The sequence below is a fragment of the Molothrus aeneus genome, chromosome 1 (assembly GCF_037042795.1).
Source record: "Molothrus aeneus isolate 106 chromosome 1, BPBGC_Maene_1.0, whole genome shotgun sequence".
Lineage (NCBI taxonomy): Eukaryota > Metazoa > Chordata > Aves > Passeriformes > Icteridae > Molothrus > Molothrus aeneus.
Window position 1 is genome coordinate 109,545,297 of NC_089646.1, and position 26,680 is coordinate 109,571,976.

General features: G+C 41.7%; 1 protein-coding gene across 1 annotated transcript in view; it reads right to left on the reverse strand.

Annotated features, from left to right (window-relative positions):
* GAREM1 (GRB2 associated regulator of MAPK1 subtype 1) overlaps nt 1–26,680 on the reverse strand; it is a 102,036-nt gene that overhangs the window by 74,751 nt on the left and 605 nt on the right. Inside the window, exon 2 of the mRNA XM_066562778.1 lies at nt 4,560–4,700. Within this exon, the coding sequence (XP_066418875.1) occupies nt 4,560–4,700 (141 nt within the window). The remainder of the gene's footprint in view (nt 1–4,559; nt 4,701–26,680) is intronic.

The following is a 26,680-nucleotide window of genomic DNA, read 5'->3' on the forward strand; positions in this document are numbered from 1 at the left end:
CTTCCAGAGTGGATAGCAAAAAGCCTACAGGAATGGCCAAACTGTGCACTGGAGGCAGCCATGCCTTTGGACCTGAGAGAGAACTTCTGCAGCTGCAGGTTGCCAAATCTCAGGGAGCTGTCCTGCTCTCCTGCTGCCAAGGCAAGTCCACTCCTGAGAAGACCTGCAGAGAGCGTCTTCCTCCGGGTTAGCAGGACACGGGGAGGAGCAGGCACAGCTCCGTGATTAACTAATCAAACCAGTAGAAACAGGTTTCAGTGGGGTGTTTGTTGTACACCACTTCCAACACCAGAGAAGGGCCTTCTGACTCATTCCCACCCAACACCCCACCTGTGGAAGGTTCACATGACAAGGTTTTATATTTCCTCATTTAAAAGACATTAAGAAAGCTATCAGCTCACTTAGGTAAGCAACCAGAGTGATTACTCTGTATTAGCAACTGCACACCTTCAGTCTGTGGTAGGGAGGTGTGAGTTCACAGGAGTATTTTCAACATCCTGGATGTGTTACAGTGTGGCACACCCTGGAGTAGGGTGTTACTTTCTAATATCTTTATAGAAATATTTTTGTTATTAGTTGCCTCCTGTGTGCACACAGATGGCAGCAGAGATGTAAGAGGCATTCCCTCCAAACTCTGGGCAAAATTGAGTAGAAGACTACAGAAAAAGAAAAGGATTTTTACATTTGTGTGTCTGTCTTTTTTTTAAAACATAATCTCAAAGGAACAGCTTTCCTCTCAGAATGGAAAAAACAAACAGTTGAGAAGATGAACCATCAGTTGCAACAACAGAGATAAGGCCCTAAAAAACGCCAACATTAAAAGTCCTGTTATGATTTGATTAAACATGGGAGTGAGTATTTGGGGCAAAATGACCTGGATGCTGCCAATTCATCCCAAAGTACTTTCTTGTTTCATTGCATGCACTCACCAACACTAGCATGGCCTTTGAAAGAGAAGACTGCACTGTGTAGGTGGGGTATGCACACACTCCACAGCCTTCTGTGCCACTTTTCCTGTGCAGCAGGTTTTAAGCAACCAAATCCAACTTGATCATCCACTTTCACATCAATAATCTGCACACATAAACAACTATGGCCACGTAGCAGAGGCATTTACAACAGACTGAACCCAAGCCATTTACAGTCAGAGCAGAACACCTCTGTGACCTGAGCTGATGAATCCTCAGAAACACAAACACACAAACCTCAGAATCCTCAGAAAGGTAGTTTTGAGCTGTAGAGTCCTGGAAAGTAATGCAAGAAGAATCAGACAACACCTGAGGGCCACAGTGTTAAAACCCTGAGAGTGTCTTCAGTGCCTTTCAGTTATCACAGAATATGTCTGAGTTGTGGTCACCAGCATGTCCCTGGGACACATCTTCCTATGCAGAACTTTTGCAGAAGACTGAAAAGTATCCTTCTTGGCAAGCAGCAGCACAGCAAAGTGTAATTCAGCACAGCAAAGTGTAATACCAACACGCCCTGTATCTTCCAAACTGAGATCACAAACCAGTATTTTCCAGGTGCTACCAGGGGAGACATCTATCAAGGTAAAGGTTACTGTGCTGCCTAAGCAAAACCTAACAGTAATATTTAATGTCAGCTAGACTGTATTGGTAACATACACTTGCTTTTAGAGTAGAAATTAAGGATACCAGAGTACCAGGAACAAAACAGAACTAGTTCAGACAGAGAGCTGATAAGACCTTCCTGTAAGTATCAAGTGTGAATTGTGAACCTGAAGAAAGGAAACACCACCAAAGGAATGTCCATCTGCTGAGATGGTTTACCTTGGATTCTTGTGAAACCCATTCTTTCAGGCCAAGACAGGGCACTATCAGGACATTAATTTCAATATGTTCTCCATTCCATTTGCATGTGAAGACTTTTGTTGTTTTAAGTGCCAGAAACACATTAGTTATTGGTTTTAATTACATAAAAATTTAACTTGATGCTACATTAAGTTTTACTCTAAAGAGAAGCAGACTGGAGAGAATATTCAAGAGAGAATGGTTACACTAACAGCTGTCATATATGATCTTTAACAGCAAAAGTTAACCATGTCTGCCACCACCAAAAGAAACAACCAGGATAGCACTTTCATAGTAGGGAAAGCACCACCAGCAAGACTGCACAACTCAGGTTCTGGTAATAAAATTTCACTTAAATGTAAAATAAAGCATTCCCCTTCTTTAGTAAGGCTTTATTGTATTTGTTTTGTATTAGTTTTATTGTATTGTTTAATAAGTCTATCAAAACCTGATTTAGCAAGTAGCAAAATAAGATTTACTTTATGCTCATAGTTATATATACATGAGTGATGACTTTGTGGTACTTAAACTGTAATCTCAGGAAAATAAAATCAGTTTCAGGGTCTCTTCCTGCTCAACTGTTACAATGAAAATCATGTTGCAATTTGTGACATTGAAATTCTTCTAGGGCTAAAGAACAAAAAAAGGTACTCTATTAAAGCCAAAACAAACCCTGAAAGTCATTTCAATGAACTCTTATATTCCATCTGTAGGGATCATTCTGGTAGGCAGTACATTTTAGCTGACAGGAGTTTACAGTTTAATCATGCAAGAATCAGTGCCACAATCCAGGTCAGCACCCAGCCCAGCAGGCTGGCTCAGGCAGCTGCATTAAACCTGGCCTCTCCAGCGGGGGGTTCTGGATCCCAAGCGCAGTGAACATGAGGCACTGCACAGGGCAGCACTGCCAGCACACTCAGTGCTGGCTCACACACCTCTGGATGGCACTCCACAGCAGCACAAGCTCATCTCTAGGGTATGGAAGGCACCTCTAACTGCATTTAGATGTCAGCATCCAAGTGCCAAACTGCAGGGCTTCACTAACTAACCCTTCACATGTCTCACATTCATCTCTCCTTTCATGGAGGCAAGCCCATCAGACATGCTCTGGTTCTGCAAGTTAGCCCAGATCATTTTTGTGACGTCCTTTGGCAACATTGGAGCTCATCTCGTGTTCAGTAAGTGTCCTCACTAGTGGAAGCTTCTGAACTTTCAGGTATTTTCATGTCATTAATGAGGGTTTTGTGGCAGGGAACTTTTTTTGATAGCAAAATGTATTTTGTTAACTAAACACACCCTCTTTTCCTGCATTAACACAAGCCAGGAAGAAAAGCACATTGACACTTTTGCTGTATCTCAGGGGATGGATTTTTATTTTTCTGGTGTCTGTGTAAATTTAAGATATGAATGAATGGAAACATGAAGAGTCAGGAAACCCTGCTTAGCATATCTTTGTTAACTTTAAAAGTGAAGAACCAAACCAAGCCTTCAGTAAACCCCTTAAGATCTCTTATGCCATTAACCATTTTATTTTCCATTCTCCTTCCAGGAATCAGTGTAAGGATTTTAAAACATGGCATTCAGTTCAAAGAAAGTGAAGTGTTTATCTGTCCACACCACTGGAGCTTAATGCAGCCAGGAGGTGTAAAAAAAAAAGAAAAAACATTACTAAGCATAAGCACTAGAAAATGTTTATCCTAAGAAAGTTAACTTTGGAGAGTTTTAAAGCCACATGCATTATGACACTATATGCCATCAGACCAAAGCTTTTAAACATATCTTAGAAAAATTAACATTCCAGCAGTGAACTCCAAGGAGAAAGAATACCTAAGAAGGCAAGTGGTGTAATTTCCATCACTGGAATAGGGTGCATTGCTGCAGCACTGTGTGACTGACACAAAGCAACTCAGTCAGGTCCTGTCCAACTCAGCACACCCTCAGTGCACACTGTTTTAAAGGAGACTGTAGCAGACCAAACACATTATTCAATTGATAACTGTTTATACAGAAGGCTAATGAAAACTCTAAGCCCACAACTTTACTTTGTAGCCATGGCTCTTTCAGTTCACACTTTCCAGTTTTGAAAAGTTTTCTATGTACTGCTGTTACATAAACAGCTCCCACTCATTGTATTGCTCTGTTCAGCTTGTGAATAAGAACACTAAACAGCAGAAAAAAGTATTAAAAATAATTTCCTAGCAAAATAAAAATAATTTGAAATCATAAAATAAATATGGATTAGTTGGATCATAGCTACTTGGAACAACAGTATTACTCTATCACTCAAGAAGGCAGACAAAGATAAGGCACTACTGAGGAGCATTATTTTAAAACTGCAGTATTATTATGAAGAGTCCCTGGTGTTTAACATGAAAACAACAGAAAATCCCCCCCAGCTTGAATGTAAAATCTATTCCATCTTTGACCAAACATTTCAAGGCAATTTCAAACTTTCACACTTGTGTCTCCACATTCACACATGAGAAGTGCTGGCAACTCATTATGCTCAAATTGAAATCAATTCCTCTAGATAGCTACGTGTTCTGCCAATGTGTTGCTCAATGAAATACATCTATTTAGCAGCCCTGCAAGCAAGTCAGTATCTCTTGCTCTGTAACATTACTAAAAAGTTAACCCACAGACAATGGCATGAGAGGCTTAGCTTCACCCTCTCAAATATAATGATCAGTATGACTGGTAGGCAATTCATTCTTTTGGAATTTGTATTTTGGTGAACATTGGCTTTACCTGCATAATGTACAGGGATTTCTATCTTTGGCCCTATGACGTAGTGACCCTCCTCCAGACTGTGAGCTGTAATTGTTGTCCACTGCCGGCACGAATGAATCAGAAGATAATCGCTCTCCCGAAGACCTTCTATAGTTTCTCCTGTAAAACAGATGTAGGGTTTTTTAAAAAAAATTAAAACAAACCACACTTACTGCATGATGAATTAGGAGAACATCACAACAAGCATTTTATTCTTATTGGTGTTTATTTTTTTCCTGACTTTTTGATAATTAAAAATGCAATTAAGTAAATTTCAACTCTATCCAGTATTCATTTTTGCAACTTAAGCACCTTACCTTCCAGAAAACAAACAAGAATCAAAACACCTCAGTGCACGCATACAATATCACAGAGATGCAATCCTGATTACTGAGTAGTGGTTCTGGGGCTCCTTTTTCAACTTTCTGCATAAACATACTTTTCATATTTCTATTTCAGTTTGCCTGTCTCACTTGATACAAATACTCGAGAGGTCCTTTAGTTTTTAAATAAAGAAAAAAAAACCCAACACATTTCCATATTTTAAAAGAGAAGTATCACACTACCATACAGTAGTAACTGGATATCACTTTACTTTCATACACAGAGATTTCATCTTTGTCATTCTATCCCTTTGCAAGCCACTCCTTAATTAGCCATTCAGATGTCTATAAACTTAATCCTATCAGGAAGAGAAATTAATAAATAAATATTTTAAAAATTTTCACAAACATCTAAGTCCCCTCTCAGACTGAAATTCAATGAGAAGCCTACCCAGACAATGTGTTGCTCAGCTTTTTAAGGCACTCTCTTACACTTTTCTACTCTGGTGTCAGTCAAACCCATTCCAAACACAGTCAAGCTCTCCTTTCTTCCCTTGCCCCTCACAACTTTGCATTTCTGCAGGAGAGTATCCTCCCCTGTTCTACAATTTGCAGTGTATGATCAGGTCTAGAGTGCTTTGCTAGGTTTTCCAACAACTGCAAGAGCCATAATAGACAGACCACTTAAGGTGCCAGCTACACATGTCAAGTGTGATATGATATGTGAACAAAATTTCACAGAGCAGGAAACTGTTCTGTGTATCATCACAGAACTGCTCTTACACACCTGCAGTCCTGCTCAGTACACTTCTGAATTAAGCACACAAAAAACCAGCCTTTCTCCAGGTGTCTTTGAAGCAGTCACTTGGACTTTCAGGAACACTCAGTAGACACTAAACATGGTCCAAGAATAATGAAACTTTAAATTTCATTTTACTTCTCTCCCACCAGCTCTCTGCAGTTACAGCCAAAAATAACACAAATAGTTTAGCCCTGGAATCAAGTTTGGACAAAACCCATCGCCTTCGGTTACTACAACAAACTGAACTTTCTCCACATTGTCCTGATATCCCTAAAATTCAGTGGAAGAATGAGAATTTCCTCAGCCTGGGCAGCAGACATTTCTTCTGTTCAATCTCTGCAGAGGACAGCTACTTCCCACTGAGCTTTTTTTCTGCTGGCAACAGGCACTCTTCCACCGTAGGCAACAGCTTCTACATAGCCCATTCCTGCCTGATTTCATGCTCCCATTCTATCAGAGAGCACCCTCCTACACGATTTTAAACAGAGCAACTGGTGTGTGTGAGAATTGTTAAGATTTTAAATCAGAAGAGAGCATTAGGACCATCTGCTCTGACAGCCTTTGGCCACAGGATTCTGCTTGTCTCCCCCAGAAACTCAGATCTGGCTAAACAAGAGAGAGACATGGCCAAACCTGCAGAGTCCAATAGATGGAGTTCCATGGGTCTGCTGTTCCATGGCCTGTTAAACCTTAAAAACATTCCTGCTTTGCCCATTTGTGTCTTTAACTTATAACCATGGGTAAACTGCTATGATGGGAGTATAAAGGAGAAACAAAAAGAAGCCAGAAGGAATACAAAGCTCCTTTGGACCAGTTATGCTTGCTCATACGAAAGCACATTTCTAGGTTTCCTTCTTTTCCACGGCAGAGAAAGTAGCTTCCAGGTAAACAGGCCATCTCATGAACTGGCTTCCAGGTGTTCCTTGGACCACATCCCTTGGCAGCCCAGACAGGCAGGCTGCTTAACACCAGCTCCTGATCCCTGGGAAGCACCACTCCCTCCACCCACAGCACAGTGGGATAAAGGATCTCGTAAAGCCCAGGGAAGAGTGGCAAAATTACCATGCAGCACCAGAGAACTCTTTTCCCATCCATATCTTGAAAGAAATTCAGATATATTTGCTGAATGAATTACACATCTGCTAAGTTTTAGCAAATTATCAGACTTTGGGCATCTCCTGTTTTCTGCTGACAGGGCAACCTCCAGTATGTATAAAAATTATCTTCACCTTGCTGCAAAGCTTTCTGATTTTGAGGGAAAGCATAATAATAATACTAATACTACTACTACTACTACTAATAGTGTTATTTGAAACTCATGTTTCAGTTTTGAGAGTTACACTCATGCTTCCTATAATCCGTAGCAACAAGTAATTATTCTGTCCCACAACAAAATCCAACCAATGACACCTAAGGGAAGGCCTAGTATTTCACTAGTTTCATTGACAGTGGTGAACAAATTTGGAATAAAACACAAAGCATCTCTGGTATACATTTTCTCTGCCTTATAATCTGTGGGTATAATTTCAGAATATTACCTAAAGGGTGGCTGGACTCTATATCCAGAATTGCAGGGAAATAATTACAGTATGGGTCACCCTCAAAGAATCTGAGGAAGATATTCTCAGGAAAATAAAGACACCCATTATGAAAAGGTGCTTCCAGCCATGGCTCACATGCTGTGATCTGTTTAAGTGGTTGCTCCACTAAAACTGGGTGGGACAGGTGAGTGTAAAAAAAAATTAGTAAGGCAGGCCCAAGAGTGACTACATCATTGAGTCTGCAGCTGGAAGTAGCTGTATTTTCTTAAACAGAACCTTGGAAACCACAATCCTCATTACACCAATTATTTGCTGCAACCGATTACATCGGAAATGAATTTCGTGCTATGCCACAGGAGACTGGAGGAGACAAGGTGAAGCAGATGTGACAAGGAGTTGACACTCCCCTTGGCTCCTTAACAAAGGGCAGGTCTGCCCTTACCAAGCCCTGATCTTTCCTAACCATAGGTGAGACAGATTCCTGGGGTTTGCTTTATAGGAAGAGGCTCCTTGTCACCAAGGGATTAAAGGACTCTCAAAAACACCTGGCTGATCATGGTATCCAATCTATGCAAGGAAAATGTGACTGAGGACAACAAAGCAACTCACTTCTTTCTTCCCTTTTCTTCTACTCTGTCTCCCCCATAAGACTTGCTCACTGATTTTAAAGTGCTTTCTTCCTGGAGGCGAGGACTTTCCAGGCTGGAGACCCCTCTGACCCTTGCTACAAGACTCCTGTCCCAGCCCAACCCAGCCCAGGCTCAGTTATCCCTTTACACTTCTCTCAGCCAGCCATACCTTGCAAAACAGCCACACACACTCCATCTGATTTCCCCCCGCCCCAGTGGCACAAGTTGTGCAAGCCTTTCATTAATCACATTTTAGCTGTGTGGGAGAGAACTCAGCAGCCCTCACATTCACCAGCTATGCAATTCAGTTCTCACCTATTCAACACACTCCTAGGCTGCTGCTTACATAAAAATAAGACAACATGAGGAAACAGAGAACACAGGCCACTCATCTTTAGCAACAGTTTTGTCTCTTATGATCCAGTGTGGATTAGCTGCTCTATCTTTTCACCCTCTCCTCCCTGCCCCACATGCCTGCAATATAATTAAACCACTACAAAGAATCGACAGGCAAATACTTGTGCTGGTCTTTTACTCCCCCAAATAAAAGTCAAGAGAAGCAATGAACTACCACATGCAATTCCCCACCTTTCCCCAAGTTGCCTCCCTCCTTCCAAAATATGAGTCAAGTTTATTCATAATAATGCCTGAGACTAAGACACCCATGATTTGCTAGCAGCTCCTAAACCCTAAGTGAAGTGTCAACACCCATCCTTGCCGGAGATTAAAAGCCTCGCGCCTCTAAACTGAAAACTTAGAGCCTGTATGTTCTAACACAAGCTGATCTCCCACAAGCACTCTGACCACAATCAATATCTGGGTACTTCACTTAGCACCACCAAAGCAGCACTGTAATAGGTCTTCAGGTGTTCATTGCAAATAAGATTCACTATCATTTTTGAATTGCATGACCCATTTCTGTACAATTCCTAAAACCCTCTAATATTGCCAACACCACGCTTGTTGAAGGGTAGTTGCAGGGGAAACACTGATCAGGAAAGGAAAATCATTCACATGGTGATACAGTCATTACAAAAAAAAAGGTAATTGCTTAATCAAGAGTCCCATTCTTATTAAATACTATCTACATTAAATACCAATACTACTTGAATAATTCTTTCTAGTTCCAAAACTGGATCATCCACATTTGGCAAATCTTGACTCTGTCATTGTAAATATTCTAATTTCAATTTAACAGCTAACAACTGTAGCAAGACTGATGAAGGAGGAACAGGATACCTTCATCTACAAATTCAGAGATGAAATTATGTCTTCACCTCCACTTTTTGAGAACCAGGTGAGAAAACAGAAGTCAATTACATGCAGGGACTGAGTTTATATATGCCTATGCTGCAGCACAGAAAGAAAGTAATTTCTCTTGAAAAGAGACATTTCCACAAGTTGTTGTCACTGCTTAATTTCTAAAGACACACACATTTTTATTTAGTTTAGCATTTCACAATTCCAAAATGTCTGTGAATTCCCCCAAAGCCTCGGGAGAAGAACTGAAGACCATTTCAGTTTTGAAGGGTCTGAGCACTCCTGTCTCCTCTTTGCTTCCTCCTGGATCACAGAATATCTCAAGTTGGAAGGGACCTGTAAGGATCATCAAGCCCAACTGCTCATCCCTCACAGGACTGGCTAAAACTAAACCATATGGGTAAGTATCATCAAGATGCTCTTTGAACTCTGACAGGTTTGGTGCCCTGACCACTTCCATGGAAAGCCTGTTCCAGTGACTGACCACCCTCTCAGAGAAGAGCCTTTTCCTATTGTCCCATTACAGTCCACAAAAGAAAACTCACAGGTCCCACATAACTCTGCTTGCCAAAGACAACAATGACTTTTCAACACCAACCACTAAAGAAAATTCATGAAACAAATGAAAAGAACCAACCAAAAAACCAACAAGAAAACTTTTACGTTTCTTCTCCTAATATTGGAAAAACTAACATTCAAGTCACTGCAAAATGTTCAGGCCAATATGACTCACTCACTCACTCACTCACAGAAACTACACAGCTAAAAATAGGCAGTGATGTACAGGAATATAAATGCTTTATAATGCCACATACTTTGTCATTGTGGCTAAGAGTTTGCATCACTGCCTTAAAGCACAAGCTTTGCGTCTGGAGACATTAAAATAGTAGGTAACAAGGTAATTCAGAGAAAGAGAAGTTGTCTCATGCAAGGTTCCAGTAACGCAAGAGATTCCATTTACACACACCAGGTGAGCTAGATACCATTTCCTCCTGCCAGGAAGATGTTATGGACACATTCCACTCATCTCATTCATCACAGAAGACTGCAAAGTGAGCTTAGTGCTGTCTCCTGCACATCAGCTCAAGCACGCTAAACCTGCTCTTTCTGGAATGAAAAGGCTTACAGAAAAGAACCAGGAGCTCACAAGAAACTTAAGATGGCTTTTGTGAAATAACTGATGAAAAAGATGCCTGGGAAAACCCCAGGGAAAATTCAGCAAGACTTAGGGCCATGTGTTTTCATTAAGCCTGAACACCATCTGCATGCAAGGTAACAGATGCCATACAATTAAGTGCATCACCCGGACTGTCTTGGTCAGTTAAGTAGGTGGTGAGTTTAATTATTCCATCTAATGTTCCATAATCACATTACATATCATTACATAGAAAAATCTCAGCAATATTAAAAATCATGACTGGGTGCTCAGCCAGGTACCTACCAAACCACACAAAAGAATAGCATCCACCTTATTCCCCCTCGAGTTTGCACTAACATTTGCTAGGAATGATGTGTCAACTGGGAAAAGAGGTGGCTGGCTGGTCAGGTGAGCACCTGTGCTATGAAATAATTAGGCAGAACTGTCAGCATGTGCCTAGTGTTACAAGGGAAGGAGGTCTATCTGGCAACAACTGACAACTAAGAGAAAGCAAAATGATCAGAAGCCAGAAAAAAGAAAGAGGTGAGGTTCTTACTTATTCATCGTGCTCCCATTGCACTGCAGAGCCCTACTCACACACTGTCTGCTTCACTGGGCATGCAGCTTGCCTGGACTTTCCCTAGCTGAGGACCAAACAAGCCATGCATTAAGATAAGCCTTAACATTACCCTACCCCATCATGAAAACAAAAGGACAGCCCCACACAGTATGAAATAAAGTTATAATCTATCGCTTGTTTAAAAAAAAAAAAAGAAAAAAAGACATTATTACAGACTTGCATGGCTCTGTGCAAGGAGATGTTTTGGGTCAGAGGGAGGTCACACTGCTAGGACAAATATAAATGCCAGTGCTGCTTTTTCATGGCAAAAGAAGGAACCTACAAAATCTGTCACTAGCAAATTAATAAAAGCTGTCTTGTTTCTGGAAAGGCAAACTTGTGTTTCAACAGACACAGCTAGTCACATAGCTCCCACACAAAGTAACACCTTAAGATGAATTCAATTTCTTTTCATCTTATTGGGAGATCCACAGAAGATAAAAGATGAAGCCAAGGCCTCCTCTCAGCATAAAAGCTTGGGGGAGACCCCATCTAAAAACCAGAAGCTCAGGGCTGAGCACTGATGAGACAGCACATCTGAAGAGACCACACACAGGTCAGAAACACCCAGCACCTGTGGGCAGCTGTGAACTGCAGGCATCACACACACTTCAGTCTCCTTGGCAGTGAGGGTCTGGGAACAGCACAGGTACCTGCAAGCCTTTCCAAGGTACCACCAGGTGTTAAAACAAGGCTGGGTACCACAATATTTTTGTCTTAAAAAAAAATTAAATAAGAAAAAAAAGATCAATCGTTACTCAAGAGCCATTCCTATCTGAGAGTCTTTGTTTCCTCTCACTGGTGGGCTAATCCTTTACATAATCTTCAAAGAGGTCTCAGCACTTTAGTTCTTGTTTAGTCAGTTGTTTGTTTGGGCTTCTGATCTCTTAAAACACAACACAACAAAAAACAAGGCATAACATCCACAAAAAAACAGCAGATGGCAACTTCTTGTCCCACACAAACCAAGTAAGCAAAAACAAAAATATGTACACCAGGCTGCATCACAAAGAGCATTCACTGTTGATTTGAATTTGTACTCATTTGATTCAGGGACACACAGAAGCACCAGCAGCACTCAAGCACCAGTGCACTGAGTTTGTTGCTTTCATGGTATTAAGAATACAAGTTCTCTGATCACACATACACAAAAAAAGCCTCAGAGTGTTAGCATGGGCAACAAGCTCTTGAAAGAGAACTCCAAGTTCCTTGCAACAGTGCACGGGGCAGCTTCCATCCAACTTGCACAGTGCTGTCAACACATGATCCTTCACCACCCCCAGCACTCAGCTGTGTTACTGCCACAGCATTTCCCTGGCACAACAGCTGCCTCTTCTCCTACAGACCATTTCATTGATACTTAGAGCTTTCTTCTTTTATAACGATGAGTCTGGGATTTACATTTTGGGTGAAGAAATAAAAAGTTTTTGCTAAGTCTGAATATTTAAATTAGGACAAGTTATTTTATTATTATTTAGCAGGCTGTGCCACCTCTCCTTATGAGAACTCCATCTGAACTCTGAGGAAGGGTGGAGGGAGAAAGTCAAACCTTTTGTTTTCTGTACACTGCATCATACTGCACACTATCTGCTGGGTGTTTTATCTATGGAGACGCACCTCAATGAATGTCAAAGACTAATAAATATTAAATTAGGGTGGTTTGCTTGCTTAAGCTTTGGCACTGTCCTCTGTTACTGAGTCAAATCTCTGTTCAGCCTGTCAGTGCTATTTCTTTGGCAAAAGCACTGGTCTGAGATGTAGGTCAGCAGAAAAAGTTCATTAGGTAGAGAAGAGCATCTGAATTTTTCAAGTCTGAAGTAGCAAAGGAAATTTGTAGGGGAAAAATTCACATAATTGTAATGTTTCTTAAAGGAAGGGGAAGAACATCCCAGAAATATTTTGCTACATGATGAAGCCCACTTGTAGCAACACTAGACCTACAAAAATTGAATTTTTTTTTTATTGTCACTGTGACTGAACAGATGCTCAAAAGAGTTACTCTTGCATTAAATGCCTAATGGCAGAGAAGTAGAAAGAGCATGCAATTGGAGAAAACACTACTACTACTGAAGAAAAACCTTCTCTGAAAGCCACTTCATGTTATCAGTCTGACTTTTTGATTTCATACAGACACCCAAAAGCGGTTGATTAAAAAATTAAAATCAAGCTGATCAGAGAAACTTCCTTGTTTAAAAGAAAGCACAGCAACCTGCGTGGGAGTATATCATGCAAAGTCTAAATACAGCCTGCCAGTAAGTTAAAAGGGTAAATATTATAATTTCTAGGAGCAAATATTGTAGTTTCTAGGAGTAAGATGAAAAAAAAAAAACCACACCCAACCAAAACAAACCACATTAAAATTTAAACATCTCAGGGCTATATAATGTAGTGTACTAAATTTTTAATTTCAAGTGGGCAGATTCATTAGGCAAGCCTGACAGTGGTCTCAACTGACTTTCTGTGTCTGAGCATAGTGGAAGAGATGAAAACAGAAGGCTCTGTACCCAGCTACACAATCTTTTGAGCTTTCAACACAAAGATCTAGAAAAATATTCCAGTTATATCTATTGATAATCAGCCTCACTTTTCAGTTTCTCTTCATCCTTCTCAAACAAATTCCCAAGTAGTTTTCTATACGTGTTTCCATGTAACACTTCCATTCCTGCAGCACATTCATTTGTGCTGCTTCCCATTATCTGGATCAACCAGCATTTCTGTCACGATTCAAACTGCAACTTAACACTCTTCTCTCAAAAAAAAATAAACCCAAAGCAATACTGACTTGACCTTCCATCAGCAGCACAGAATTCATATCTTCCAGTGGTGAAAAGTTTCCTTTGACAGCATAAGGATTCATACTTAATTTGATTTTAAGATGACTTACATACTTCCTTCTTTTGCAAAAACAAGAAGTGGGGAAAAGTTGTAAGCATGGAAGTCCAGTTAAAATTAGTCTAAATTCTTCTGTGCTGTCTGTCAGATTAAGACTCAATCTACTGGTGTTCAGTGTTGCTTTTGAATCACAAAAAGAGATTTAAAAAAGGTTTTAAAAATTATGTTTATTTGAGAGCTAGGCATCAAAGTCAGCTCAGATTGTGCCTCACAAACTCAACAACAATTTCACATCATCTCTTCATTAATTCACTGCTCAGACAATGTAGGAAATGTCCATGAGACTTGCCCAACCTCATCCAGTGCTGCCCAAAAGCTGCTCATCTGCATCAAGGTCTGCCACCAGCAATTACACTTGTCCCCACCTTGGATGGTGGAGGGAGGGACACTGAATCTTTCTGCAGTTTCAGGGAGAGCTGGGCAAGATGCATCTACCCAAGAAATAGCTTGTCCCAGATGAAGCCTCTTGCCACCGTACACCTTGGCTGAAACACAACTGCTGCTGGCTGCACTGCAACAATTTTCAGTTGTCTGAACAGGGAATGCAGCTTACTTCACTGACTCTACCTGCTCAGCAAGGAAGGAGCAAGGACAGCAACACCCTCAGAGTGCCTTGTATTACTACCTGGGGTACTTTGTGCATTGATGTAATCCTTCAGCCTCACAGTACTGTGATCAGACTTTGCTCTGGGCAGCCATTAAATATTTCACAATCAAGAGAAAGCAGATAAGGCTTTATTTCTGCAATTTTCAATCCCTCTGCGAAAGCCTGATAAAATCAAATTGCTTCAATCCAACTGATGCTGAACTTAAGCTATCACCCACTAATACCTAACAAGAGAGCAGAGACTCCCAGCCACCTATTCTTTTTATGCCTGCCAGCAAGAAGACAGATTTATTTCTCTAGGATTAGAATTTTGCTATTGGAATGACTGGATATACCAGTACTGTTGCAACAAATCAGCATAAACCATAATCTCATTACAAAGCTATGGGACAGATTAATCCACTGAAAAATCCAGTTTGTTCCAAGGCAAGCTTTTCCCTAGCTGCAAATATACAGAGACAGCATCTCAGTGAGTCTTCAAAAAAACCTCTTTGACCTACTGCAGGGAAGAGAAGGACAAATATTTTAAATTAGCAGTAACTGGAATTTTGGTGCCACTGCTGCTGATGGTAAACTCTCTGCTGACTTCAGCAATCTCACAGTTTGAACCTTGGCATCTTGCTTTCTTTGTGTTCATAAGAAAACTAGTGAGAAAAAAAAAAAGAAAGAGCAGTAACAACACAGATTTCATTGAGCTTTGTTTGTGTTTATTTCAAGCCTTTAGAACTAACATCCCAGAATGAGAAACCTTACTTTTTATGAATTCAAGCCAAACAAGCCAAAACACATCTTTCAACACAGACTGCTCTTCACTCCCACACAGGGGGAAAAAACCACTCAGTACAACAACATCTTAACATTCACATTCCAAAACAGAGTAACTTGCTATTGCTACCATAATTACTCTTCTTATTAATATTGAGCATCATCAGATGTAACTGCAGATTTGCTGTATCCTCATGACAGATTTAATTCTATGATTGATCAAACAAAACAGTCAAACACCATGGTTACTTACAACAGCCTAGAAAATATCAGCAATTCTTTAAACTATTCTGATACTCTGCAACATGTTGAATGTCTGCCAACTATTAGTGGCAACTATTTGTCATGGTAAAAAAAGGAAGGAAAAAATCATACAACCACTCAATTCCTTAAAAAAAAATGAGATTCTTACAGAAGAGAGCTCTCTGGTTTTGAAGTCACCTAAGACCACAAATCTGAAGTGCTAAGAAAAACAGCAAGGAATGACAAGTTTAACTGCATTTAAAATGGTCACAGGTTAGAAATACTGAGGAGAAAGCTAAATAACTTTTCATTGCATGCAAGAGAGGTTCCAACTTAGTTTATTGTTACCATAGGGAGTGAGAGAAAGGAACTGTGTTGATCCCATATGTTGTTGAATTCTCATGGCCAAAGTCAAAGGGGTAAAAAAGTTAAAATATTGATCTGCCCTTTACAATGAAGGCACCAGGCCTGGAAATGAAGGATGCAAAGAGCAGCTTTCAAAAGCAGTCTGATAGGTAAAGAGAACAACAGCACTACCTGACCAAAGGAAAACCACGGCAGTAACAAGACCTCTGAGCAGTTTGCTGCCATACAAATAAGCTCCTTTAGACACTTCATTCAGAGAACTGAGGTTCTCTTTCACTAGAGGCAGGCATTCCTCATTCTGGAGAGCTCCTGCTCAGATGTGTCTATAAATACTGTGAGGTCCACTGGAGAACACTCTTCCAAGTGCCTGTTTAGCATCAGGTGCCCAGCTGGGGAAGCTTAATACTTAAGAGGTGGGAGGTCAGCATTTAGCATTGCACTTAACACACTGTCACTGACTTCCTATTTATGTCCAAGCACAGATACAGAGTGGTTGTTTCAGCTGATCAAGCCAGAGGCAGCTGCACACCTTTGGCTGCTGTACAGGTCTTGGGCAGTGAGGTCAGGGAAGGCTGGGGAAAGCTCCCCAGATTTGGGATGCCAATGAAGAAAATGTTAACCCTACCAACCTCATGGATTTAAGAGCTAGAATTTGATTCCAGATTGCTCTGGCAGACATAGAAACAGTCTATTCATTCAGACTTTTCCTGGGCACAGCATGAGAGCTGGGGAGCTCTCATTGACAGTTATTTATAATTAGATGATATTTTAAAATAGCATCCAAGTAAACATGCTCTATCCTCTCATTATCTATCCCAAGTCCTAAAGGGACACTATGGCACTTTGTGTTGCACAGCAGTGATCCCTGCTTGAACTTAGGGCATCTTGGACAAGTTCCCAATTAAAAATAAGTACCCCAAATGCAGGAGCTGCTCAAGCATAGTTTTCTTTGGCTTTCAGAGAACTCATCATTACAATTTAATTTGTCTCTCATCTTTCTTGCAGCCTGGGTTTAAGGATGAAATAAAAACAGCTGGAAGTGAACAGAAGTTCAGCTCTGCTCTGAAGTGCCGCTGCCACCTGGCTGCTTGCCCAGTGGCCTGGCCCACCTCCCTGTGCCCTCTCAGCCCAAGCAGGCACTAATGGCTTGTGCACACATGGCCCCTGATTGCTGGAGCTGCCATTGCCTCTGCTTTTTAGCTACACCCACCCCACCCCTTCTGCTCAACCTGGAAAAATTCAAGTGTCACTAACAGGCAGGTAATGCCTCTTCAAGCATGGGCTGGCTGCATACAGGGACAGAAGTATGGATGTTCAATTCTAATTAGGCACTTCTTTGGTCTGCTTACATCCTGGAACAGTATCTGGGTCATATAGGAATACTAACAGGAGGAACATATTTAATGTTCCTACACCTTCCCAGCCCTACACCTTTTCTGATAAGAACAGTCTTAATCCCGAATGCAGCTTATTTCCATTGTTTCAGAGAAATCTATACTTCAGTTGTAAAGTATAAGAAGAATGGATTTTACTTTTAATAAAACATAAGGGACAAGTGAATAACAGCTCTTAACAGTTCTTTGATAATATTTCTATCACCTTAAGAAGACACACATAAAACTAAAGCCTAAAAAACAACCCACCCCCCTGTGGAAAGGAAAGCTTTTACTTTTGGTAAGCAGCATGCAGAACACAGAGTGAATAAAAAAAGGCCATCATGCCTCACTCTCCCCTTGAGGGCACATTTATCTTTGCCCACAGGCAATTTGGTCTAAAGATATTTCATTATATATTAACAGGAATCCAAATGATATTTGACATTGCAACCCATAAGACATGCAACAGAAAACTCTTCTCCTCCAGCCTGTCCTACATTTGGCTGCAGTGCTGTCACAGCTTTGCTGCTGCTCTGCAGCCACATCCTGGGTCCAGGGGCTGCAGTAACATGTGTGTGTTACCACATTTTGTATTTTCAGCCCTCTCATCTCTCCGAGTCACACACATGCAGATGCTTTTTATATTTTCCTGCTACGAGTTTTCTGTTTTACATTCAGAGACTAAGATAGGAAAAAAAATATGTCTGACCATAATGAAATTATGTGAGTGCACCTTGGGTAAGATCTCAGGTTTAACTCTCTGTGTGTGCCTGTGGCCCCTTCAAAGAGGAAACAGGGCAGTTTGTCCTTGGAATACATAGAAGCCTAAACAAAAACTGTTAAGAAAAAAGCAGGAATATAATAAAGTGCTTTGGAAGCCAGTCTTTCAGCAAGGATACACACCTAAGATTCTCCTTTTGGCTCATCACATCATACCACAAATTGACAAGGATTACTATTATTCTTACAAATACACAGCATGCCCATTCTCATTCTCTGGGTCAAGCCAGCAATCAATGTGGAAAAGGAAGAATTACATGCAAAGCCTATCAGTTCACATTTGAGTCCTGCCAGCAAAACTCCCTTCACCAAAGTGAAAGAAAACATCATGTCAGCAGCACAGTGCAGGACTCCACAGGGGGAGATGCCACATTTTCTGCACTGATAGCAGCCACCCCTCTGCAGCAGGGAAGGAATTGCAGCTCCTTTTAACAGCAATGAGCTGCAATTCCAGCTTCTGCTCCCAGGGACCAGAAACACTGAAGTCTCTAGAAATGCCTAAAATTACTTTGCTTGCTTGCTTTCCCACAAGGTAGCACACAGGCAGCTGTCCCTCCTGGAACACACACAGCAAAGCACCACACTGCTCTCTGGTCCAACAAAGAGCCTGACTTCCCTCATGCTGAGGGAAAAAGAAGAGGGCAGAGCAAAAAGATGGGGGCATGGAGGGATGGAGAAGCAGAGTTTGCACAGGTGATGGAAGAAGACAGCACAACAGATGAAAGGGGTAAGAGGAAGGACTATCCTATGTGAAGAAAAGAAAGGATAAGAGAAGCAGCTCCTTTTGCTGCTCCATTCTGCCACTGCTGGGAGTTCTACCTGACAGTGACCTTGAAGATAACCTTGCAACACCTCCTGCAAGCCCACAAGTGCAGGACAGGGCATGGAACAAATGACACAGATTGGAACCAAGGGCTCCTTGAACCCACCATGCTCTAAAGGGACACACCGAAAGATGTAACAGGAAAGCTGGACAAAAAGAGATCTGTGCACAAATGCCATTTTCCTCCCCCTCCTTAAAGAAAAAGTTTCCTTTATTTTTCCACTCCAATCTTCCCTCCTTCATATCCAAAATGGTGAGGTGCCAGGAAGCAACAAGACTAGCTTTCAGTGGGGCAAATAAGCAAAACTGCCAGTTGGAACCACAACAACAGAAAAGCTGCAAACTGAAACACAAACACAGGAGAAGGGGTATCCAAGCATTTGTGGACTACTTGGAAATAGCTCCTGGAAGTTAGTAACTTGAGTATTTAGACTGCATAGCTTTTACAAACCCAGCTGCAAGGCAAACTGCTTCATTCTGGCTGCCCAGCTCAGGCAGTGCTGAGCAGCAGCCCTGGCAGTGCAACACCGAGTGGGGGCAGTTCTGAAATGATGGCTGTGGTTGGACACAGGGACCTCCCTCCACTTGTGCCCTTGGCTCAGCCTCGGGCACACAGCCTGTCCCTTCAGGACAGAGTGAAGGCTTATGCACTCTATTCAGGGTGGTTAATCTCTGTACTCTGTGCACCTAGCCCACATGCTCCTTGCAGAGCAGAACAGTGTCCCCACACAGCCTCTTGTCCAGCACATCACCTTTGGAGGGTGCACACCCCCACACTGTATCCCAGCCAGCAGCTGCTGCTCCTCTAAACAGTGGCTGCAGTCTCCCAGCCTGTCCCTGGAAACCTGTCACCCTTAGAGACATATCTTTACCCATGTCAGGTAGATGTTTTGCCATGAGGGCACCAAGACAGAGAGCAAATTAGCACATGGCACAAAATGGCCCATCAAAAGGGGTTTCTACTTCTTTACTCAGCTTTTCTTCCCACTCCCCCAGCTCTGTCTGTAAGGAGAAATGCCCCAACTTCCTTGCCGCCACCACAATGTTTTCCCTGCTCATTTCACAAACAGAATTGCAGCATGTTGCATTTTATATAACATTTGAGTCACTAGGGTTCAGCCCTGCTATGAAGCAACTCCAGTATCAACTTAATCAGGTTGAGCTCTTGGGCATTTTCCAGCCTCTGAGACCTTGTTTAGATCTTTATTCTTGGTTCTCTTAGAAGCCCAGGGACATTCTTACAGACTAAGGAAATCCACACACATCCAAGTTCCCTGTGATTACAGGATTACAACATCCTGAAAGAAAAACCCCAAAACCAAAAAGGACACTTTTCAAGTAATTTTGCATTTGTTGAACGTTTGCACTTCCAGGAAGCTCCAAGTGACCTTCCCCACAGCAACAAGATTTGCTGCTTTTCCTGGGAAAACCACCATTCACTCCTCTGCTGAGGATGCAGATGCTGCAATCCCTGGCACAGGGCTCCCCACACCCCCAAACACACAGCTCTGGCAGATACTGGTTGGCATTTCACATCTTCATCGTGGCTTGATCCACTTAGTGTGCACCTTGCAGTCTCAGGAGCATCCCTCTCCACATAACAGGCAGCCTGAAGGATGAGGAGGCTGGACTCCACAGCCTCCCCAGCCCCAGGAAGACCCTTCTCCCCCCACCAGCATGCAGCACCAAGCCTGGCAGGGCAATACATCACACAGCAGCTATTCTTGCTGGTGCAAAGCCTCAGCCAAGCATGCAGGTGCCCTGACAAAGCTGTGATTTATTCGTTTTATGCTGACTGGCACACCACCTCAAAGACTGCAGTGCAGATGTAGCTCTAATCCTCAGCAAAGACACTCTTCAATCTGCTTATACACCTCAATTTTGCATTTCTGTGCGAAGCCCTTCAGATGAGCAGACGTGGCTTACAGGTGGAGGCACAGTGAAGTTCGCTCCACAAGTTTTTCATACTGCAAATGGTATGAAAATCGCAGACCACAAAAGCTATGTAAAACTCTTTCCAAAGAGAAGCACCATTAAAAGCAAAAAAATTTCAGACTTGAAATATTGGCTCACTGAGTTTTATGAAGGTTGATTTTGAGTCATATGCAATCCACATTAAGATGATGAATATTTTCCTATAGGGGAGAGACTTAAGCTGCCCTAATCCAACCAACTTGTTACTCCTAATGCCAAAAGGAAATACAGCAACACCCATGCCCTTTGCTTCTGACAAACCACCACTGGAATGACTGGAACACACTGCAACTCTTCCCACAACTTCCATCAAATCCTGTTGCACCAGACCATGCTGTCCAATATCCTCCAGCATTTCATCTTGGCATAGCTGCCTTTGCTGGGGCATTACAGGGAGTGCCAGTTCACGTAATCACCGAAGCCAGGAACACCTAGTTCCAGAACAGCACTTACAGACAAAGCAGAAAACAACGAAGCCCTTCTTTCCTATGCTAGACTTATACCATTCCTTGCAACAGCAGCATATGATTCATCACACCACATTTGTTTTAAGCTTAGGGGTTTGACTAACTGTTTGAAACACCTTAATACCTTAGATTTTATGGGCACCTTGTGCTTTATTTGAAAGCTAGATGTAATTTAAATGGGGGGGGGGTGTGGAGGAGAATTTAGTTATAGCACTTGAATTCCAGTTAAGAAAAGACTAATGGTATTTCACCTTCCAATACCTGGACTACATAATTATCCAGGAAGTGTTTATCGAGTTATGTACACAAAGGCTTCACCTCACAAAGTCAAAACTTTAGAAATTGAAACAAAGAGCTAGTACTTTCACACCTTGGATAACAGAGAAGAATATGAACATTTATTAAGCACACAAGAAGTAAGAGCAATGTAACTATTTTCCATCCTAGCAGCCCTAACACACTACCAAGGGTTCAAATGTCTGGTTAAGAACACACAATACACGCTACTAAAATGGGTATGATGCTGAACTCTTTATCCATCTCACCCTCTCCCAGGGTACTCCTGGGAGCAGGTTTTGCCAGGCTACTGGCTTCCATCTCCAGAAAGGCATGATAATCTTCACAGACACCATTCAGTAGCTGCAGGTTTTAAATGAATTAAAAGCTTTTTCACTAAAATGTTTCTGGAACACATCTCTGCCAGCAGGGGAAAAAGAAAAAACCAATCCAACCAAAACAAAAACCCAGGAGCAGTGGTTAGTGGCAACCTGTCAATTGTTTTTTTCATTCAATTGTCTTGATGGAAAGAGCAGACCGCACTGTGAAGGTAGAAAGAAGAGGAAGCAAGCAGGAGATGCTACTGGAATTATTCTTTAATGGCAGAACAAACAGTATAAACAGTCAAGAGTTTCAAAGCTGTTCAGCACCTCAGGAAGAAATCAAGCCATGTGGATACAATGGACCTTGAGGATATTTGCTGCCAAATCAAACACTTGTCTTGTCTGCCCCATACATAAGAACTATCACCTGCCACACCTCAGTGGACAAGGCAGCCACACCTACAGTTGGCAATCAGATCATGGCCATTACCCAGGGTCTGAGCATATCTGAAACCTCTTTCTGGTCCGTTCAAAAGCTTTGCCCTACTCCCACATGATGCCTTTTAAAGATTTCTTCAATAGCAGACTACTGAGACATGCTGCACTAGCTTAGCAAAAGAAGGAGGTCATTCAAGACAATCAAAGCACGGATAGCAGCATTCAGACCTTTAAAGAATAAGTCTCTTTGTAGTTTCAAAGTATTGTTCAGCTGCACAGATAACCCACATTTGTGGAGTGACGCAATGCAAAATTTTCATTATGTACATGGCCACGCTGTTCTATTGAGTATGATCTTTTTTGATAAGATGTGAGGGTGCTTAGTTTCCAGAACTGGAATCAGCTCTGCAGTAATGTGCTGAACAGAACAATAGTCCCCTGAACAAGACTGGGGCAGACAGTTGTCACCATGAGAAAGTTTTGAAATGGAAGAGAAAAAGAGAACCTGAAATACAACTAAATAAAATCCCTTTGTCCCCAGGAGCAACAGCAGTACAAACTCACTATTCACCCACTACTGATATGCACAGGAGTTCACTTAAGGGTAAGAAAGAAGAAAATCACCTTTTAAATCTGTTACCCATTTTACAGATTTTTCCTTTACAGATTTTTTCTTTATAGCCACCAATTCTGCCACTTCATCTTACAGTACATTTACAATGCGTAAGGAAGAATTTCCTTCACTGCCTTGGTAGCTCACTGAGATCCATCATCTCCTCCACAGGAAAGTTCAGCATGTTTTCACTGCCATGCACAGTAGGGAATTACTTCTCTGTCAGTTGAGGTCAAGTGCCACTGTATGTGATCCCAACAGCACCACCACTTTTTTTTTCCAAGATATCATTTAGGAAAAAAATAAAAATAATCACAGGACCACATGGCCTCTTAATCCCATAAACCTTAATCTTTGTACACAAACTGAGAATTTCTGTGAACTCTTCCAGTTCACATTCAGTATATGGGTAAAAAATACCTACAAGCAAAGGCTGATCTTTACTTGTGAAAACATATCAAGACTGTCTGGGAAAAAGGGAGTTCCACTAAGAAAAAGAATGACAGGCTCTTATGAGTCTGAAGGGAGCAGTAAGCTTACAAAAAAAAAGCCTGGCCTAAAGCTCAGCTCTATGCAAAGCAATATTTTCTCGATCTTAACCTTGATAGCATTTCTCTTTTACCCTCCAAAATTATCCTTAGAAAAATAATTACCAGAAATCTAAAGCCCTGAGATCACCAGGCACAACATCATTTATGCACTAGCAACAAGACACGGTCCCAGCTTCGCCATCAGCTTTTTCTCCTGATGGTCTGAGGAGAGCCAAGCCCAGGCTCACGTGCAGCCCTGGTTCTCACAGGCCAGCCATGCTCACCTTTTGCCCCGTTGCAAAAACCACACTGCGATAAGATCTCTTTCTGCTGCGGGTTCCCAGAGCAAAATCTTTCCCCCACTGCACCCACCCACAGGTCTCTCACTGGGGTGGTATTCAGCTGTGACAATGCAAATCGGGACTAGGGGGCACACAGCGGGGAGGACAGGAAAAACACAGCACAAAGCACGTTCCTCTCTTGCTCTTCAAGTCTTGCTTCTTTTCATCTGAAAGAGCCCACTCAGTGAATTCCACAGTGTGAGATCAAGTCCATGCATTTTCTCTGGTACGGTGTTCAAGCACTTTTTAGCAGTTTTGTATCTGAATTATCATCTAGAAATATTTAAGTTGTTATGGAGGTTGGGAAAAAAACGCATACAAAACCCATTTGCTCCCTTCAAGAGTGACAAGTTTGGGTTTCTTTCAGTCTATTTGTTCAATTAATATAACAATGTTCACCAGGAAAACAATAAAACACATGAACACATTGAAACCAAAAGAATTTGATTTATGACTTAACAGCATCCAAAAGCATAACCTGAAACAAAACTAGTCTTAAAATTAAAAATAAAAAAAAACCTGAAAAGTTTTTCAGGTTTTCAAACTCTGAAAAAAAAAAAACCCCAGAAGTTGACATATTTATCATTTTTAGATGGATAAGGTAGGCATGAATGCCTAACTACTTCCAACTATATCTTGATGTAACAAAAGACTACTTCCTCCCATACCATCAAGAAAAACCCTCCCTTCTCAGCAGAGGACCAAATTTAGTGCACATAAATATTTCATAACTTCATCCTGTCAAGAAATCAAACTGAATTACTTAGGGCAATTTTCCAGGAGCTGCACATCGAAGCTCGAAGAATAAAACTGAACTGATCATACCCATTCTTCCACTTCATACTGAAAGGCCAGAAGGTGAAGCAACAGTGCAAAACTGGACATCTTGTATGGTGTCATCTAAGAACATTATCCACCAAGTGCTAAACTCCATGAAAAAATGTAGAAACAACACAGTAAGACTGACATCTTCTGAAGAGAATACAGCTCCAGCTTTACAATCCTCTCCTACATCCTGGTGTGCAGATTCTGGCTTTCACAAAGCCTCGTGAAAAATGAAACAGCCAAGAAACAACTTGCTGCTACAGACAGAGGCCAACCACAGAATCAAAAGGTGACTGAAGACAGACATCTACAGGTGGTTTGATTTCCAACAGCCTGAAACACATGCAGCTTCCACTGACCTGAAGAGGAATTCAGCACCTGAAGAAGACACGAGGGCATTTCTGTGCAAACAAACCCTGACCCAAAGATAAGAGCCACACCCTGATAAAACTGGCACACAACACTGCCTTGCTAACAGAGGTAGCCTTAAACTTCCGAAGCACTGGATGACACACATTTAGATTGGCCTCTGCATTTATTTTCTTCAGCGTTGCATCAAGAAATTTTCCAATAGAGCTCCACTTGTTAACCTTGCAAGACAAGAACTGGGATGCAGAGCAACCAGCCCGTAACAGCCCGTGCTCCAGTCAATTCTACAAGCATTGCACATTCCCAACTTTCCTCCTTTAGAAGGCTATGCACTGATTCATGGCTGCTTTCTCTTATTGCAAGACAAGCTTCTCTGGTAAAAGGAAAAGCAATTTCTTCCTATCCCCAAGACCATGGCGTCTGCGTTCTTTATAAAATATTGATTTGTCTGCTGTCTGTAGTGCCCCAAGTTAAAAGTACATGCATTTGAGTGGGTAAAACCAGACCCACGAGCTGCTGAACCAGGCAGTCCTAAATCAGCTCCAACCAGAAGCCCTTCACACAGAGCCCCACCTGAGCCTGCCTCCTGGCAGGGCTTAGTGCAGGGCTGAACCACTACAGCAGGACACCCACACCAACAGCTGCCTCCTGTCTGGCCATCTCAGGGCATGGGCAGAAGAGCTCGGGTCTGTTTACATCCACTTGCCTGTGCATATGCTCTTAAATGTGGCACATAGGACAAAGAAGCCTTTGCACAAATGTCACAACATCTTTGTCTCCCCAACAATTATGGGATATTCCCATCAACAGCTCCAACACAAGGACTCCCCTCCAGAAAAACCCCAAGAGCTGCCTGCTTCAAAAGCCATAAACTTTCTCTACCCACAAAGCTTTTTCAGGTACCTTCCAACGAAGAAAGACAAGAGGAGCGGGGAGATTTGGAGGCGCAACACACAGAGAGGGAAATTAATAAGTCATCAATATATATACATCCTGTTACAGCCTGAGTCAGTGCCAGGAGCCTCAAGTAAATTAACAGCCTTAAGTGCAGTGACTGGAGGCCATCTTAGCTGTTCCTAGTGACAGGAGGTATTACCACGAGGAACTCCTTAACATACCAGCTTTGCCATTCTCACAGGACAACATACATTTGACAGTATGATGAACAGGCAGATGCAGTTAAAAAAAAGCAAAAAACCCTCTTCTTTAACCTGCTCCTGAGTACCAGCTCTGAGGAAGTACTACGAGTGAAAGGAAAAATACTGCATAATCCAGGGGCAAAGTCAAAAATCATCACTGCAGTATGGAAATTGCAGTTAAGTAATAAAACAGTCTTGGTCTTGACCTGTACACTGGGAAGTAACAGAGAATAATGCCTGTGCTCATTTTTAACTTTTCAAATCAATACAAAACTTGATAAATCAATAACTGTTCTATTATATCGTAAAAGTACATGGTGACTTCATAAGCTAATGAATTAAAAAGCCTAGAATTTTTTTACAATTTGTGAGTTATCTTCTGCATTCCTTTAGAGTGCTGGACAGTTTTCATGGAGCTACCATGCACATACATACACATTATTACAAAGCAGCTGTCTGAGCCTTTATAAAAAAACTCCCATATTTCCCTGGTTCTCTGTGCCGACACATTACTTTTCAAGGCATGGATCTAGGAACGGTAAAACGGTGCTGTCATAGCTGTTCTGTCAGACCTGATTCATATTTCCTGGAGTAAACAAAAAGCTGCACACTTGGAAACGGCAGGTGAGCACCCAAGTGAA